The sequence below is a fragment of the Geotrypetes seraphini genome, chromosome 14, assembly GCF_902459505.1.
Source record: "Geotrypetes seraphini chromosome 14, aGeoSer1.1, whole genome shotgun sequence".
Classification (NCBI taxonomy): Eukaryota; Metazoa; Chordata; class Amphibia; order Gymnophiona; family Dermophiidae; genus Geotrypetes; species Geotrypetes seraphini.
The window spans coordinates 5,138,522-5,156,393 of NC_047097.1; the positions used below are offsets into that span (position 1 = coordinate 5,138,522).

The 17,872-nt window shown below is 44.1% G+C and overlaps 1 protein-coding gene and 1 long non-coding RNA gene across 4 annotated transcripts in view; one reads left to right on the top strand and one right to left on the bottom strand.

Moving 5' to 3' along the window:
- Window positions 1-6,378, top strand: part of LOC117348264 — a 41,999-nt gene extending 35,621 nt beyond the window's left edge. Inside the window, exon 3 of the long non-coding RNA XR_004536941.1 lies at window positions 5,377-6,378. This is a non-coding gene — a long non-coding RNA (uncharacterized LOC117348264). The remainder of the gene's footprint in view (window positions 1-5,376) is intronic.
- An 8,927-nt stretch (window positions 6,379-15,305) lies between these two features.
- The window catches only part of TRIP4 (thyroid hormone receptor interactor 4), a 147,768-nt gene continuing 145,201 nt past the window's right edge, over window positions 15,306-17,872 (bottom strand). For all 3 annotated transcript variants that reach the window (XM_033920643.1, XM_033920642.1, XM_033920644.1), the window contains one exon: window positions 15,306-15,684. In XM_033920643.1, the coding sequence (XP_033776534.1) occupies window positions 15,614-15,684 (71 nt within the window). In that variant the 3' untranslated portion in view covers window positions 15,306-15,613. The remainder of the gene's footprint in view (window positions 15,685-17,872) is intronic.

The following is a 17,872-nucleotide window of genomic DNA, read 5'->3' on the forward strand; positions in this document are numbered from 1 at the left end:
CACCCCATACCTCTGTATTATCTTCGCTAGTGCGAGCAACCTCTATCTGTTGTTCGCGCTAGCCTGGTTCCCCTATGAATCACTTCTGGGTCACAGGGCCAGGAAGCGACATCAGAGGGAAACCCAACGCTGTTGCGAGGAGCATGCAGCCAAAGCCACTCACGCTGGTGAAGATTTAGAGATACGGGAGGGAGGGAGAGCACAAGTGTGGAATGGGGGTGGGAAGGAGCGGGGAGGGGGCACAGGAGGAGTGTGGCAGAGAGGAGGGCATGGGGAAGTGCGGGAGGGGGGGCGCCATAGCCCTAGCCAGGCGCCTCCTACCCTTATTACGCCACTGAACAGGGCAATAAAATTCAAAAATATATGCGCTAAGAAACGTTATTCATTCAAAATCAAAAGTACTTATCTTCAAATGACGCTCCTTAAACAACCTGGGCCAATTAGAGCCCTAGGCTCCTCCATGGTACATCCCAGGATGCACCAGGGAAGGGAAGGCCTGCCATTTTGAAGAGGTGGGCCTGCTAGCCGGAGGGAGTACACATCCCTCTGGCCAGCTATTGTAGTCAGGATGGGGGGCAGGGGGCCCAGTGTACTTGTGTGCCTAGGGGCCCTTGACGAATTAATCCTGCCCTGCCTGTAGTTGATTACCTTGTGGCTGCATGTAATCCTGTTATGCCTGCTGTGATCCTCTCATTTCCTTCACCATAAGTACCTAGCTGCTTTCTATCCCTTCAGATAGCACTTGATCAGGGTGAGGGGGAAAGCTTTTGAATAGTCACTTCTGGGAACACTAGGCATAAAAGCCCAGACTGACATTTTACTCCAGGAAGAGGACAAATGGACAGCTTCTCAAATGGGCACTTGAGTAATCAATGCTTTGTATTTCGCAAGTTACCGGTAAGTGGATTCTGTGAACCCTCCTCAACCACACACCAAACTCAGCATGGACATCCCTAGCAAGAGCAGCATATAGTAGCAACATTCCAGAGTTGAGATTGTGATGTCATAATGCCTCATTCCACTAATGCCTAAGAGCCAAACTCATCAGTGATGTCACAATGCCTTGATTGTCCTATACTGCCATAAGAACTATCATACTGAGAAAGACCACATGTCACATGAAAGCCCTCATGCAACACCTGTAGAACATGATGGGGTCAATATTCATCTGAACTCATCTGTGTATCAGAAGCTTCAAAATTGATAAGTGCTGCTCACCGGAACTCTGGATAATGCTTCTGACAATGATTACGGACTGCCCTAGCACCATCCAGATAGTGCTGGGACAGTCTGGAGGCAGAGTCAAGAGAGCCAGAAATTATTCGGGTTCCACCAATATTCAATGCTGGTACCCAGATGACTATTTGGATAAGTCAGGATGTCAAACTAGTAATTCTAATTTATCCAGACAATTATCTGGGTATCAGTTCTACAATACCTGAATATTGACTGCTTTATATCTGGGCATTCAGCGCTAGTATCTGGGTGTAAATTGAAACATACTGTCAAGCTTTATTAATTCAGCCCTAACCATGATGTTTAACTATTAGAGGGAGGGGTATTTATAGAAGCTAAGTTACCTGTAAGCTTCAGCAAATGCTAGAAGATCGATACTGTATTTTATAGCCAGAGCTGTTGCAGTTCATTTAATTTCTGGTTCTCCCAATGGTGGGAAAGAACTGTACAAAATTAAGGTCAACCTGACTTACTTACCTTTTAACTTGGAATAAAAGAGCTCTTGAAAGGGTAGATGAAAGAATGATAAAGGAAAGCAATTGATTCCGCTGTGGGCTTTGTGCTGGCATTAGTATGAAAAAAGCAAGGACTTGCAGTACATTAATTCCACCAAAGTGGTCCCTGTGGTGCTGAATGTTCACCTGAAATGGCTGATCTCTGCAGAAGGTGTCTGTTGGGAGAGTTTGCAGCCTTCCCCGGAGCTGTCAGAATTTGGCATCTTTCTGCCTAAACAGAAAACGTTATTCTCAGTTCACCATTTGACTAACTTGACAGGGGCTGAGAGAAGGAGAGACGTATGCATATATTTTGCATATTAAATAAAGATGCATTTGAATTTGACCTTTTTAAATAAAAGCTTTATGTGACATTGCATGTGTGCAGTTAACTTATTTTATCATTTTGAGGTAAGGGGATTTTAGATATTGATACTGTGAAGGGAAGAGGGAAATAGAGAAGCGAGAAGTACAGAGAAGAGAGGATAGGGAGAATCAGAGAAAAGGAGAGAAAGGGATGAGATTCAGGATCAGGAAGAACAATTGTTTAGGTGCAAATTGGGAGGAAGGCAATGCTGAATTGGCTCCCATCTCTCCACTTGGCCTTCCACAAAAGTATAAGACCAAACACTATTTATGGATGATTCTCTTACACCAGTGGTCTCAAACTCATGGCCCAGGGACCACATGCGGCCTGCCAGGTACTATTTTGAGGCCCCCATATGTTTATCATAATCACAAAAGTAAAATAAAATAGTTTCTTGATCATGTGTCTCTTTAGCTATAAATTACAATATTATTATTAAGACTTAGCTGAAAGGAAAGATTTATAAACTATAAAGAGTTTTACCTCATGCAAAATTGTCATTTTCTTTAATAATAATAATAATAATAATTTTATTTCTTATATACCGCTGTACCGTGAAGTTCTAAGCGGTTTACAGTAGAAACAGAAGAAATGCAATAAGTAAGATTAATTAAGATGAAGAGAGAGTACTTAGAGTTCCCTGACTGTCCCAAAGGCTCACATTCTTGCTAAAGTACTTGAGAAAAATAAATTAGTTAGGTTATAAACATAGAGTAAGACATTAACTATTTTTTTCTGAGGCCCTCCAAGTACCTACAACTCCAAAATGAGTTTGAAACCACTGCCTTACACCAAACAACAGCCGAGTGGATGGGAACAATGACAAAATAGTCCATAGATGAAAAAGTAAGATGCAAATTAAGAACCTTTATTGAGTCTAGATGTACATTGACTCAACATGAATCATGTTTCAGCCGTAGCCTGCCTCAGGAGTCACAAAGCTGTATTTTCTGTGATCATATAGTGCAACGCAAGCTGTAAAACAACAAATGGGACCCATGTTGTCTTGCATGTTGGTACGCTCCGAGTGAAAACAGATGTTTCTGCCATTTTTGCTCACAGCGTACCAAGGTGCATTACAAGGTGGTTCCAGCCCACTATGCTGTTGTTTGTTGTACATTTAGTCTGCAGCATGTTTTGATCTTCTTTGATCCCCTTATACTCCACAAAACCCCTCTCTCACTTTCCCCACCTTCCTGTATTCCAGATCCCTTCACCCATTATCACAGAGCACTTCTGATCTTATCAACCTTGGTCTCTTTCTTACACCCTCATTCATTCTCCCCCCCCCCCCCCAACATCTTCTCACTCACTGTTTTGTTCCTGTATCCTCTATCACTCTTTTGTCTCTCTCGCCTTCATCTGCTCACTTATGCTCCTATGACCATGTCATCTTGTAGACAAGAAAGATAGCAGTGGAACTCTCCAATCACATCCTCTTCCTGTGTTGTCCAGAGTCGGTCTCATACTTTGAACTGTGCAGGACATCAAAGCTCAATATCAATACTGGGACACAGAGGATGAGGATGCCTTTAGAAGCACTACACTGCCATTATCCTTCTCCTAATCAAAATGATCAGTGCAGGAGGAGGAAGAGAGCCACCAAGATTTATACATTTGGGACCTACCGGTAGTAATAGGATGAGAAGGTTGCGGCTCAAGATGAAGCACTATCACTGTTCTTCTTCCCCCTCCCACAATCAGCTGCAGTGATGGAGTAGAGAGGAGGACCACCAATCCTCCAACACTTCCGGAGGCTGTGATAGGCCGGAGCACGTTACAAGGCTTCAAAGAAGGTTTGGATAGGTTCCTAGAGGATAAAGGAATTGAAGGGTACAGATAAGAGTAGCGGTAGGTTATAGGGATAGTCTGGGACCATTGCTCAGGCAATGGGCCTGATGGGCCGCCGCGGGAGCGGACCGCTGGGCGAGATGGACCTCTGGTCTGCCTCAGCGGAGGCAACTTCTTATGTTCTTATAACAAATGTGACCTGAAATGTTGCACTGTTGCTATTCTTCCTTCTCCTGACCATCGGGATCATTACAGTGCTGAATGGGGAAGCCCTTGCCACTTCCACTACAAATATGGGGGTCAGATGAAGTGTTCCATTGGGTCTTATGTCTGACATTCCTGATGACCATTGAAATCACAGAGATTTTAGCTTGCAGATCTGAGCTGGAAACTTGGCTCATGAGTATAGCTTTTAATCACAAGCTTCAACACCTCCCAACTTCATATAATATAGTAACACTAGTATTTTAGCCCGTTACATTAACGGGTGCTAGCTGTCTGTCTTTCTTCCCCCCCCTTCCCTGTGCAGCAGCCACAGCAGCATTCCCTCCCCCTCCATGTCCATGTGCAGCAGCATTTTCCCCCACCCTACTTCCCTGTACAGCAGCATTTTGATCCCCCCCACTTCCCTGTGCAGCAGCATTACCTCCCCCCACACTACTTCCCTGTGCAGCAGTAGCATTTCCCTTACCCCCTTCCCTTCCTGCGGTCCCGACAAAGCTGCTGATTCCAGCAGCGTGTGCAGCACTCTACATATGCAGCTTCGGGGCCTTCTACTGCCCTGATTTACTCTGGCACGTCCCTGATGACATCATCAGACGCGGCAGAGCAAATCAGGGCAGTAGAAGGCCCCGAAGCAGCGTGTGTAGAGTTCTGCACACACTGCTGGAATCGGCAGTTTTGGAGTCGGGACTGCAAAGCGGCTGGAGTGTTTTTTCGGCGTTTCCCTTCCCGCCCTGCAAGGTGTCGCTGCGGCTCCTCTCGATCCCCGCCAGTGTCGGAAGCCTTCTTCGATGCTGGTGCTGCTGGTGAGAGGAGCCAACTATTGGGGAGAGCAGGGAGTCCAGAGCTGGCGGCCAGTCCTGTCGGCCAGTGTAGGTAGGTGCTGGGAAGGCTGGGGACTCGCGCATGCGCACTCCTGCGGCCACAGACCTACGGATCATGGAAGCATGTAGTTAAGAGTGCGCATGCGCGGCTAGGGTTTTATTATATAGGATAGTAAATGACAGCAGATCTCTAGAATAAGATCTGTGATTGTCTACTGTAACCTATTTGTTGTCTTGACTAGTCTGTTTTCATACGATTGTGAATGTCAATTTGTAACCCATTCTGAGCTTCTGGAAGAATGGGATAGAGATAGAAATCGAAATAAATAAACAGATAAAGACCTGAATGGTTGGTCCATCCAGTCTGCCCAATAGTTAAACTCATTGTAAGTTAATGATTAAATTAAATAATCTTTTTTTATTTGATATTACTGTGTCATAGATATTCACCTGGTATTGTCCTTATGTTCCAACTACTGGTGTTGCTGATGAAGCTCACTCCAGCCTATCCGAACCATCTCATCTTTTGCAAGATACAGCACTATCCTCCTGTTCCAAATTACTGGATTTCCCATCAAAACCGTCTCCAGCCCATCCTATATGGAATTGCCATATAGCTTCAAGTTTTATTGTTTGATTATAAAATGCATTATAATAATATCAACGTGGTGTACAATATTTGTAACAGGAGTGAAGAGGAAATGGAAAGAAAATGTGAGAGAGAAAAGAAAAAAGGAACTACAATATATAATAGGAAAAAGTGATAACCCCCCCCCCCCCTGTTTGTCTGTACCTTGCTTTAGAGACTTTGCAAACCTGTTAAAGTGAAAGGATGGAAGAATCAAATATATCTTGGAAAATAATTTGAGGATAACTTTAAATTTCTCTAGAGAAGTTTCAAGTCTGAGATGAGATGGAAGAGCATTCCATAATGAAGGGCCAGTAACCGAGAACATAGAGGAACATGTGAAGTCATAAACAGTGTGTATGGAGGAAGGAATTAACTTGTATAAGTAGGTTCTGTTGCAATGTCTACCCAGTACCGGCCTTAGTACTTTAATGTATACCATTAAATTTCTGTCTCCTTCTCTGTTCAGCTTCTGGCTGCCTCAGAGGCTCTGAACCCAGTCTGTAGGACACACATAGCCAGTCAGGTTTTCAGGATATCCACAAAAAATATGTATGAGATAAATTGCAGGTTCCCTTCAGAGCCCAACTAATCTTGACCTTAAGTATCATCACCGAGTGATGGAGGACTTGTCTGAGCAACTAGTGTGACCATATAGGAGAAGCATTGTGGAAAAAGATGCAGCCCCTGATGCATTGTTGGGGTTGGCGGGAACCCTTGATGTTTGTTGCACAGTATTACTGGTGCCAAAGCCAGCCCTCTTTTTGGCACAATGACAACTTTATTGTTAAAACAGTTGTTGACTTAATAAAGGAATCATCTCTACTCAACCACATTGTTGGTTTTCATTCAGCTGTTATTTTTGGCTTCTAATTTGCTACACCCTTTGTTAATACAAAATAAATAATAATGGCAGTACAAGTCTGGATTGATATCAGCTAAGTGTTTCTACATGCTGTACATTCTTTTGAAATATTGCACAGTACACAGGGGCGCAGCTTTATCTTAACTAAACCTGTTTGTCATGTCCAATCAGTGACCTAGTATGGATTTCTGGTAGCATTTAGTAGACTGAGGATACTTCATGCATTGCACTTCATCTATTGCTTCAAACCCAGTCAGTATCAATACCTGCAAACAGCACTGTTCTGAACCGGACACATATATGAGGTCACTACCATAAAGAGAGATTTAGGTTCAACTCCCAGTCTGGTCTATGACTCCCTGCATTGGTTGGGACTGGAGATGCCAAGGAAGCAGCATTCATTTGACAAGAGCAGATCATTCTGCAAGCATGACACCTTGTGGCTAGATTTCTGCAAGCATGACACCTTGTGGAATTATAGGATTACTGGTGCACAGCCAGTGGCGAGGGTAGGAGGCACCTGAGCGGTGGCATCCCATGTTTTCCTCTCTGCCCCCACTCCGTCCCCACCCCCCATGCCATACTCATGCCCTCCCTTTCCCCCATACCTCTTTAAATCTTCGCCAATGCAAGCAGCTTCTCTGGCCTGTTACTCACACCAGCATTGGCTTTCCCTCTGACATCACTTCCTGGCCCCGTGACCCAGAAGTGATTTCAGACGGGAGCCAGGCTGATGTGAGCATTAGGCCAGAGCAGTTGCTCATGCCATAAAATATTTAAAGAGTTAGGGGGTGGGGAGAGAGGACATGAGCGTGGCATAGGGGTATAGAGAGGTGCCAGCGCCCCTACCAAAATGGTGAATGGGTCAGTCCAAACCCCCTCCCCCCTCTTACTATGCCACTGTGCACACCCCCTGATCAAGGACTCATTTTGCAATGTCTGGGCTTGAAGAAGTTGGAAGGGGTATCACATGGGGGAAAACTCCCAGGGCATTTGTGAATGAAAAATGAGGGTGTCAGTTTCTGATTCAACTGGAATCGTTAAAAGGTAGAAGGATAGGGCTGAGTCAAAAAACAAGTCATCCCAAGGGGACAGGTATTTTAAAACAGTGAAATATAGGTAGTTTCAAGGCAACAATTCCTTTCTAAGTACTAAAACTCAAAAGTGATAAAAAGCACTCTGATTATCCCAAATATGTTTAAATTATGTTACGTGCTGGTCTTTGTCTTAAAAAAGTGAAGTGCAAGAGGCTATTAGAGCAATTAAAAAAAAAAATCCTTCAAAGAATGGAAGAATGATACAAATGAAGAAAATAAGAATCAGCATAAGAACTGGCAAGTTAGATGCAAAGCACTGATAAAGAAGGCTAGTGAGCACATTGGGATATATAGGGACAAAAATGACTTGAGTACCTGATTGTAAACCGCTTAGATAATAGGCGGTATATAAATAACCAAAATTAATTAATTAAATATGTAGAATATGAAGAGAAACTTGCCACAGAGGCAAAAACTCACAGTAACAACTAGAGCCAGAGTAACTCTATATTGGGCCCTAGGCAAGCATATATTTGTGGGCCTCCCTATCAGGGTCCTACTCCTCCACTATTATTTCACCTCTCCAGAAGTAGCAGTAAAAAATGCAGAGCCCAGATATGGATGTGATAGCAGTAATAGTTTTTGTGAGTGAGCATGGAGATTATGAAAGCACATGCTTTGAATGGAGCTTAATAGGTAGAGCTGGAGAGCAGCCAAGTCACCCAGTTTAAAGGGAAATTCAGTCCTGGATTTCTGCAACCCTATCCTGGTACATTATGGGACCCGAAGGGAAGATTAGGTTTTTACCCCGATAATCCTCTTTCCAGTCTAAAGGAACATGAATCTTGACCAATGGGTTAATTATCTCTACCCGTAAGTTTTTTGCAGAAGGAATCTTCTGCAGCTTTTCAGTTCCATCTCCTTGTGTCAGTGGGCACTGTACATCTCCTCAGTTCATAATAAAGCAGTTGATCACTCCTAAAAGAGGGGAAACAACAAGGAGGGCACGGGGAACTCCCCAACCAAGTCAAGTCTTTTCTGCTCTGCAACAAAGACAATTAATGAAAATCCCATGAGACTTAATACAAGCAAGGTAGACCCAAACAAGCCACCTACCTGAGTGTAATCAGCCCTCATGTTTATATAGCTATTATAGGCTGTCCCATGGACTTTGCCATAGCAAATAATTGCATTACTTATTGCACTTGCTGGACAGTTGAAAAACAATCACCTACGTACTCTCTTGGCTACTCCAAGGCAAGCATTTGGATACACATATATATGTCTGAGACAGCAAGCAGGCTAAATTGATATCTGACAGGGTGGGTGTCAAGACTCATTCCTTTATGCTGGAAAGAAGATTATTGAGACAGAACCTAATCTTATCTTCCAGTGCAAAAGGAGCATGAATCTTGACCAGTTGGATGTACCAAAGCTGTCCCCTGTGTCTAAGGGAGGGGGGAGGGTGCAGGTGAGCCTGCTGCTAGCACCAAGGACCCAAAAATGGCATCCATTTGCGCTTTCACGTCCATTCTGTAAAACTCTGCGAAAGTATGCGGAGTGGACCATGTAGCTGTCCTACAAATCTCCTTGGGCAGCACTGCCTGGGATTCTGCCCACAAAGTCACACCTGGTGGAATATGCCTTCAAGGAGAGTGGCAGCTGCTTACCATAGCCAATGTAGTCAGACAAACTAGCTATGTGGATCCATCTGGAAATTGCAGCCTTAGATGCTGGCTTCCTTGGTCCTTGAGATAATGAGAAGAACTTTCCTCATGTCCAGTAACTCCAAAACTTTGTCCTTTTTCTTTACTTCTGTAATCTGGAACGGAGGCAATGGGACTTCCTGACTGACATGGAACACCAATATTATCTTTGACAGAAAGGAAGGCACCATGCATAGAGACATATCTGCCTCCGTAAATCTGAGGAATGTTCTCTACATGACAGAGCCTGAAGTTCCAAAACCCTTATTGTTGAGGCAATAGCTACCGGGAAAACCATCTCGAGGTTAGATTCATTAGTGATGGCTCATAGAGGGATCTACAGAGGGTCCCTAGCACAATGTTAAGATATCATGTTGGAAATGGTTGACTCATAGGAGGATGCAAATGCAATGCTCCCTTCAGAAACCTGGACATATCCAGATGAGAAGCCAAAGACCCTTTCTCCACTCAAGCCAAAAGGCACAAGAGGCTTGCCACCTGTACCTTGAAGGGGTCAACTGCCAGGATCTTTTTGAGACTATCCTGAAGAAATGAAAGAACCGCAGAAATCGGGGCTCTAAAAGGCTTTACCTTCTGTTCCGCACTGAAAGGTCTTCCAAGCCTTAGCATAGGCTGTGACTGTAGCCAGCATCTTAGATTGTGAAGAGTAGCTATAACTCCCTCTGAATATTCTTTCTTTTTTAAGACTGCATGCTCAAGAGCAATGCCATAAGCCCAAAGTGTTCCAGACTCTCTAGGACAATTGGACCCAGCAAAAATAGCGCTAGGAGTAGTGGCAGTCTGAGGCACTTGTCCTGCGTTAGGCAAACCAGATCTGCATACTATGTGCGACACAGCCAATCTGGTGCATGAGAATCCCTACCCCTTGGAGGGTTGCTGTTCTTCAAATAATCCAGTCTCATCCAGTATCATTGTCCATGGGGGAATATGTACAACAGGTCCTTCATTGGCCATGGATGTACCACAGTGTCTATGCTGGCGCTTCCCGGCTCTACTTTGAGGCTGAAGTAACAAGAAGCCTTCTTGTTGACTACTGACACTACTAGATCAAACGTCAGCCTCTCCCAGTGCTTTACAATTTTGTTAAAAGCATTCATGATCAAAGACCACTTCCCTGAATCTAGAGCCTGGTGACTGAGATAGTCTACTTGTATATTGTCCATTTCTACTACATGTACCACCAACATGGCTTTTAGGTGGGATTCTGTCCAGCAAAACAGAGCCTCTAGCTTCTGCCTTTGCTAAAACCATGCTAACTGGTCCTCATCAGCCCATTTCCGTCAAGGTGATCAATGATGTGATCCTTTATCAGCGCCTCTACCATCTTTCCTGGTACCGAGGTCAGACTCACCGATCTGTAGCTTCCCGGTCTCCCCTTGAATCTTTCATGAAGATCGGCGTAACATTCGCCATCTTCCAGTGTTCCGGAATCTTTCCCACTGCTTGCCCTGGATCGGTAGCATGGAATATTGCTACACCTTGGGTTTTGGCCAGGCACTAGTGACCTGGATTGGCCACCGTGAGAATGGGCTGTTGGGCTTTATGGACCATTGGTCTGACTCAGTAAGGCTATTCTAATGTTCTTATGTGTTTCAGTTATGTATATTAGGACTTGTAACTTGTGGTCCTACATTAGCAAAGGGTTCAGTATGTGACCAAGGCCAGGTGTTCTGGTAGGAATGAATGTTGAGAAGTTGCATGTTGCATCATGGCCACATGCAGGAAGATATCTCTCAGCTCTCCTTCAGTCCTTTTAGACCCAAAATGGCCCTCACTTGAAAATGAGCACAAACCATTGTCAGGATGATTATCATAGAAGCAATAATGACATACCAAAGACATTTGGAATATTAGTTAAGGCAGTGGTTCCCAACCCTGTCCTGGAGGAACACCAGGCCAATTGGGTTTTCAGGCTAGCCCTAATGAATATGCATGAAGCAAATTTTGCATGCCTATCACTTCCATCATATGCAAATCTCTCTCATGCATATTCAATAGGGCTAGCCTGAAAACCCGATTGGCCTGGTGTTCCTCCAGGACAGGGTTGGGAATCACTGAGTTAAGGCATATTAGTTAAGATGGCCAAATGTTCTGACATTGAAGGAAAGAACTTATAAATAAATCAATTATAACTACATCTAGTTTATATGTTTTTTTATACTGCATTTACAGCAAAGATTCGGAAACTTCTGGCTACAACTTCTGCATAAATTCTGTTCCAAATTTTAACTAAAGGAGTAATAACAGATGAACAGTTGCAAGATTTTGCTTAATGTTCTTTATTCTTCTATCATGTTGATGTCCCATTAGCTAGATTTAGGGAATTATCACCTTCTCAGCTGAGGTGGTTAAAACACTTTCCTGCCATTCAAATTCGTTCACACTGCCCATGGCTGCGGGACTGCAGCACTGGAAATAAAAAGTGCTGGATCCCGACAGGATGGGGGGAGTGAAGGCCTAAATGATCATTAGTGACCAATCGTATTTATCAACCCCGATGCACAAAATGACTCATCGCTTGTGTTTTTCCATGTGATCACTCATTATTTGATCCAGACATGCAAATAAGATTGTTAATTTTAAAACACCATGCAAAGTAGCTGACCAATTGATGCTCTAATATTGGTTCGCCATGCACAAAAAATAGTGATCATCTCTAGCAGATGTAACACATGCACAATATCTGGCCCATAAAAAAATGCCATGCCAGTTCCCCCCCTGATGACGGTCCTCACCAACAAAACTCTGCAACCCCCCTGCGCCAGTCAACCCCCTTACTGCCCCCACCTTACCCTGCATCCCCAAACAACCCCTCCCCTTCCCCACTCCCCTTCGTTAAAAAAATAAATCAGCAGGCCTTCCTCTTTCCAGTGCATCCTGTAATGCACAAGGCCCCTCCCCTTAGTCAAGCCAATCTGGGCCTTAGGCCCCTCCCTGTGCATCCCAGGATGCACCAGGAGGGGGAAGGCGTGCCATTTTGCAATGGCAGGACTGGGCATCCCTCCTGCTGTTGTCTATTTTTAAGGTAGGGGTAGATTTGGAGCGGGGGTATGGTTGGGGGGCATCCTGTGGCAGTGGGCATCCTTCCTGTCGATTTTTTTTAGGAATGGAAGCAGGGAAGGGTCGGTTGGTGGGGGGCATGGCAAGGGGGTTCAGTGTGGGGGGGAGTTGATCTGTAGCGACAGGAGGTGGTGAACATCCCTCTTGCCGATTTTTGGGGAAAGGGATTCGGGGGTCCTTGCAGGAGGGGATGTCAATGTGGGGGAGCATTTGCAGCGGCAGGAGGGAATAGGCAATCCTCCTGGTGATTTTTTGATTTGGGGTTGTTTGTCGGAAGGACCATCATTGGGTGGGAGGCTTTTTTCTCTTTTTTTTTTTATGGGGCAGAAATTATGTGTGTGTAACCAATATTAGAGCTTCAGTGCTCTCTCTGACATCATTTCCTACAGTGCAGGTCCCGGAAGTGATGTCGGAGACAGCGCCAACGCCGACAAGCAGCAAGTTCGTGGCTTCTCGCATCAAAGTTAAAAAGTACAGGGGGGGATAAGAAGGGGCACACATGTGGCAAGGGGAGAAGTGCAGGAAGGATGCCAGCATCCCGAGGAAGACTGCGCCCAGTGCAGACTGCTTTCTTACTACACCACTGGCAGGGAGCTATCTAATTACACTTGCTAGGAGTTTGGATTTGGTAGGGAAAATAAATTATATTTTTAAATTAAAAAAGGAAATCAGTGGGGGTGGGAGGGGTTGTTGGTGTTTTCTATACCATTATTGGTCTGTAAAACTGAGCTTCATGTTATTCTTCTGTATGTTCTGTACCTTTGCTTGATTTGGATCAGTAAATATGGTTTTAACATAAAATGTAAATCCAGAGTAGTGGGGTTAAGATTATACCCTCAAAGAACTCCTCAATAGCTGGAAAATAAATACTTACCGGTAATTTTACAATTTATAAACTCTAAGACGAGAGGCTCTAATTAGCATCCATATATTATTCATGCTGAATGCTTATTGAAATGGTTGATATGCAGCAGTAAACAGGTTAAAAAATCTAAGCCGAGGCTCTCCAAACTGTGGGCCATGCAGGCCGCATTTGGGGTCATGACTCATAAGGTGACCATACGTCCCGTTTTGAACGAGACAGTCCCGTTTTCAGATCCCCTGTCCCGTTGTCCCCACACACAGCTTCGGGACGCCAAAATGTCCCGTTTTAGGGACAGCGTCCCGAAGCAGTGCATGGGGACAATGGGACAGGTGATCACTTCCTATCCCTTCCCTGCCACACCAAAAAAAAGAAAAGCCTCCTTCCAGGCCCGATTTAAACTTCTCCCCTGGTCCACCGCCACTGCTTGGTTGGCCCAGAATGTCCTCTCCCACGTCAGAATTGACGTTGGGAAGAAGGCTTCCGGGTGCGAGTAGTGGCAGCAGAGGAGCAGCGGCAGTGGACCGGGGAGGAAGTTTAAATCGGGCCTGGAAGGAGGCTTTTGTTTTCCGGGGAGGGGGGAAGGAGGTAGGCAGGCTGGCTGGCTCTGGAGGAGGAAGGCAGGTAGGCAGGCTTTGGGGGAGGTAGGAAGGCAGGATGACAGGTGGGGGAGGCTGGCTGGCTCTGGGGGAGGTAGGCAGGCAGACTGGCTGACTTTGGGGGAGTTAGGCAGGCAGGCAGGCTGGCTGACTCTGGGGGAGGTAGGTAGACAGACTGGCTGACTTTGGGGAAGACAGGCAGGCTGGCTTTAGGGGAGGCAGGCAGGCAGGCTCTGGGGAGGTAGGCAGGCAGACTGGCTGACTTTGGGGAAGACAGGCAGGCTGGCTTTAGGGGAGGCAGGCAGGCAGGCTCTGGGGAGGTAGGCAGGCAGACTGGCTGACTTTGGGGAAGACAAGCAGACTGGCTTTGGGGGAGGTAGGCTGGCAGGCTTTTTGGGAGGGGGTGGGACAAAGGCTAGAAGTCAGTGAGGGGACATAGGAAGGAGGGATGAAGGAAGGAGAGAAAACGGCAGAGAAGGGGGGGTTGTAAGTAGAAGAAAGACTAGAGAGATAAAGGCCTGGACCAAAGGGGAAAGACAAGAGGCAGAAGCAGGACTTTGGGAGGTGCAGACAGAGGGGGAGAGCCCCTGAGGAAGAGCAGAGAGAGGCAAGATCATAGAGGAGGGAGAAAGGGAGACCTGGAACAAAGGTACAAAGGAGAACTGACACTGGATCTGGGGGCACTAAGGACATGGGAAGGAGGCACTGGGGGCACTAAGGACATAGGAAGGAGGCGCTGGGGACACTAAGGACATAGGAAGGCACTGGGTCACCAAGGACATAGGAAGGATGCAGGGAATAGAAAGGGACAATTGTTCGGCCTGAGTGCAGAAAGAAATGAAAGATAGAATGCACAGTCATAAGGAAACGCAACCAGAGACTCATGAAATCACCAGACAGCAAAGGTAGGAAAAATTATTTTATTTTCAATTTAGTGATAAAAATGTGTCAGTTTTGAGAATTTATATCTGCTGCCTATATTTTGCACTATATTTGTCTATTTTTCTATAGTTACTGAGGTGACATCGTTGAAACCCCCCCAAATATAAATAATTAACATTTTCTCTGCATATAAGGTGCTGTGTTTTTTTAAATTTTATGGTTACCATTATGAAATAAGATAGTGTGTACGTGAAAAATGAATGGAAGAAATTGGGGGCGGGGCTATGGTGGGATTGGGGGCGGGGCTAGGGCAGGATTGGGGTGAGGCTAGGGCAGGATTGGGGGCGGGACTGAATATTAATAGATGTCCTGTTTTGATGAAAAAAATAAATGGTCATGTTAGCCTGTAAATATAGGTGCACCTTGGTGGGGTTGTTGGCACTGATACAGCTGTGAACATGGGGGTCACAGCTCAAAAAGGTTTGGTAAGCTCTACCTAAACAATGTTTTTTGCCATTTCTTTTCTTGTGGTACAAATTATTACTGACCACAGCAAAGTATTTTTATAAGTTTACAAGAGCTTCCAGGATAACACACTACATCTGGGAACAGCTCAAGAAATGCTACATCTGGGAATAGCTCAAGATTTTTACAGCCTGACAGAAAATTCACTTCCTATCCACTTCAAAATATCCACCATGGACAACACCCTTTGCAATAGTAAAATACATTTTTAGAGACAACACTCTTTTATTATGTAGTTCTTGGGTTTTCTTTTCACATTTCAAAATACACACACTACACTTTAAACATTTCTCAAAGTGATGTAATTATAAAACCAGCACTTTGTACTGTACTTTGGAAGGCAACATCTGCACAGCATTTCTTCTCATTGCAGAGAGATCCATCATGTTTCAACAAAAGAAACCAAGAGCAATATGGTTCACATCCTCAATGCGCGATATCCCTACTCTAAGACATGGGATGCAGGTAAACCTTTGAAAGTGAAGTAGCATTCATCAGCATTCTGTGTCTTTTGGCTTCATTAACCCTTTCTTAGCTCCCTGATGGATTTTGGACTCCAGTTTCCCTATTATTAAAAAAAAAATTAAAAAAAATTAAATCTTTATATACAATGCAAATGCAAGAACATTGATCAAGCAGGGTATATTTGTTACACTTAATTATCTTGCCTCAGAAGTCACTTATAAGGGTAGTTGGCCTCATATAATTTAGTATAATCTGATCTCAGCTAAATCCCCAAATACTTTAATTCTCCTGAAACACACCTAAAGGGGAACGAAGAGTACAGCCTCAGTAAAGTGACCTGATCAATACACTTCTCCCTCCGTATCTGCGGATTCGCTTAGTTGTGATTTTTTGGCTGCTGACTCCGCCACCTAATTTTCATCACTGAACCCAGCATTTCACATTGGAAATCGCTGCTCCTGGCGTTGTATGGAGCAAATCGCAGGTCGGGTTATTCACGGTTTATTATTTTTTTCAGGTGTATTTTACTGAAAAACCGTGAAAAACATACGAAAAGTTATTTGCGGTTTTTCGGTATTCACAGCTATGTTCTGCCCGCATTCCCCGAGAATACGGAGGGAGAAATATACTGAGGTTAAGGGTTTCAGTCTTATTCATATTTACCTTGAACCCTGATACCTGAGAATAAGTCTTCAAAATAGTTACTAGGTTAGGCAATGTGATCACTGGCAAAGTCAAAGACAACATGACATCATCAGCAAACATACGGATCTTAAACTCTGAACTACCCTCCATTACCTCCTTGTTATTAGTATTGAATCATATAGCAGAGGCAAGAGGTTCCACCAAAATGCAAACAGCAGTGGAGACAAAATATATCCCTGTCTAGTCCCCCTAGACAGGGAAAACATAGTTGAATTACCTCTGTTCACTTGCATACATACCCTAGGGTTAGAGTAAAGTCCCTGAACATTGTACCCAATCCCATAGTTAATATATGATCTAAAAATTGCCAGTGGCCCTGTCAAAGGTCTTTTCAGCATCAATCCCTAAAAGGAAAGATTGTTGCAAAGATTTAGAGGACACAGTTAAAATCTATAATTTTAAGAATATTGTCTGTGGCCTGGCTCTTTGGTATAAACTCCACTTGATCGGGATTGTACAAAAATAGGCATGACATTACTCATTCATTCTGCCAATACTTTCTACTACTACTATTATTTCTATAGCGCTATATAATCACAAAGAAGACAGTCCCTGCTCAAAGAGCTTACAATCTAAACAGACAAACAGGACTTTCACTAGTAATTTCACATCTGTATTCAGAATAGATATAGGATAAGACTGGCAATCAATTTTGTCCTTGACTTCCTTTGGTATGACAGATATCCAGGCTTCCAAAAAACAAGGAAATATCCGAGACCTACCCTTTATCCCATTCATCACATCAGCTAACAGATGAGACAACTCGGGGGCAGAAGCTTTGTAAAATTTCAAAGGAAGGCCATCCAGGCCAGGAGATTTCTCAGTCGTCATTGATCTAATAGAACAAATGTAAAGGTAAAGGAGATGGAACTTGATATACCACTTTATCTGTGTGGTTACAAAGAACCTCCTCTGTCTGATTTAAAGCTTCAAAGCGCTCTCTCTGCACCTCAGTCAGAGTGGGTAGACTAATGGAGTTCAAATATGAGTCTACAGCATCCACATATATAGGCCCGAATAAGAGAAGATTTATAAAGCAACTGGACTGAAGAATCTTTAATTTTCTCCACTGTTCTTTCAGTTCTGGCTTTCTTCAATCTATAGGCCACGATAGAGTTAGCCTTCCCAGAATATTCGTGAAGGGCCATTTTCAATAATTTGAAGTTAGATGTCATTCGGAAGTTGTCCAAAATCTAACAGTGAGACTCAAAATTTTTTTTAAAAAACCATATGGCATGTTTTGAAAATCACCAAGATAAACATCTAGGAAATCAGCATCCACAGATGGCATCACTGTTTGCTGATAAACATCGCCATGTGTTGAAAATACTCAAATAAAACATCCACTGTATGATCGGACATGGAGAATGTCGGCGATGTCTAGAGAGTACTGTGGTGGTAAACAATGTTCCCATGACATGCTGAACGTGTATATATAGCACTTTACATGAAGAAACATTTTTTGTGGGAGTAAGAAGTTATAGAGAAGAGGAGAGCTAATGGGGATAGAGAGACAGCAATGAAAGAGAGAGGATAGAGGGTGAGATAGAGAGGAGGAAGGAAAGACGTGAAGATAAGAGGAT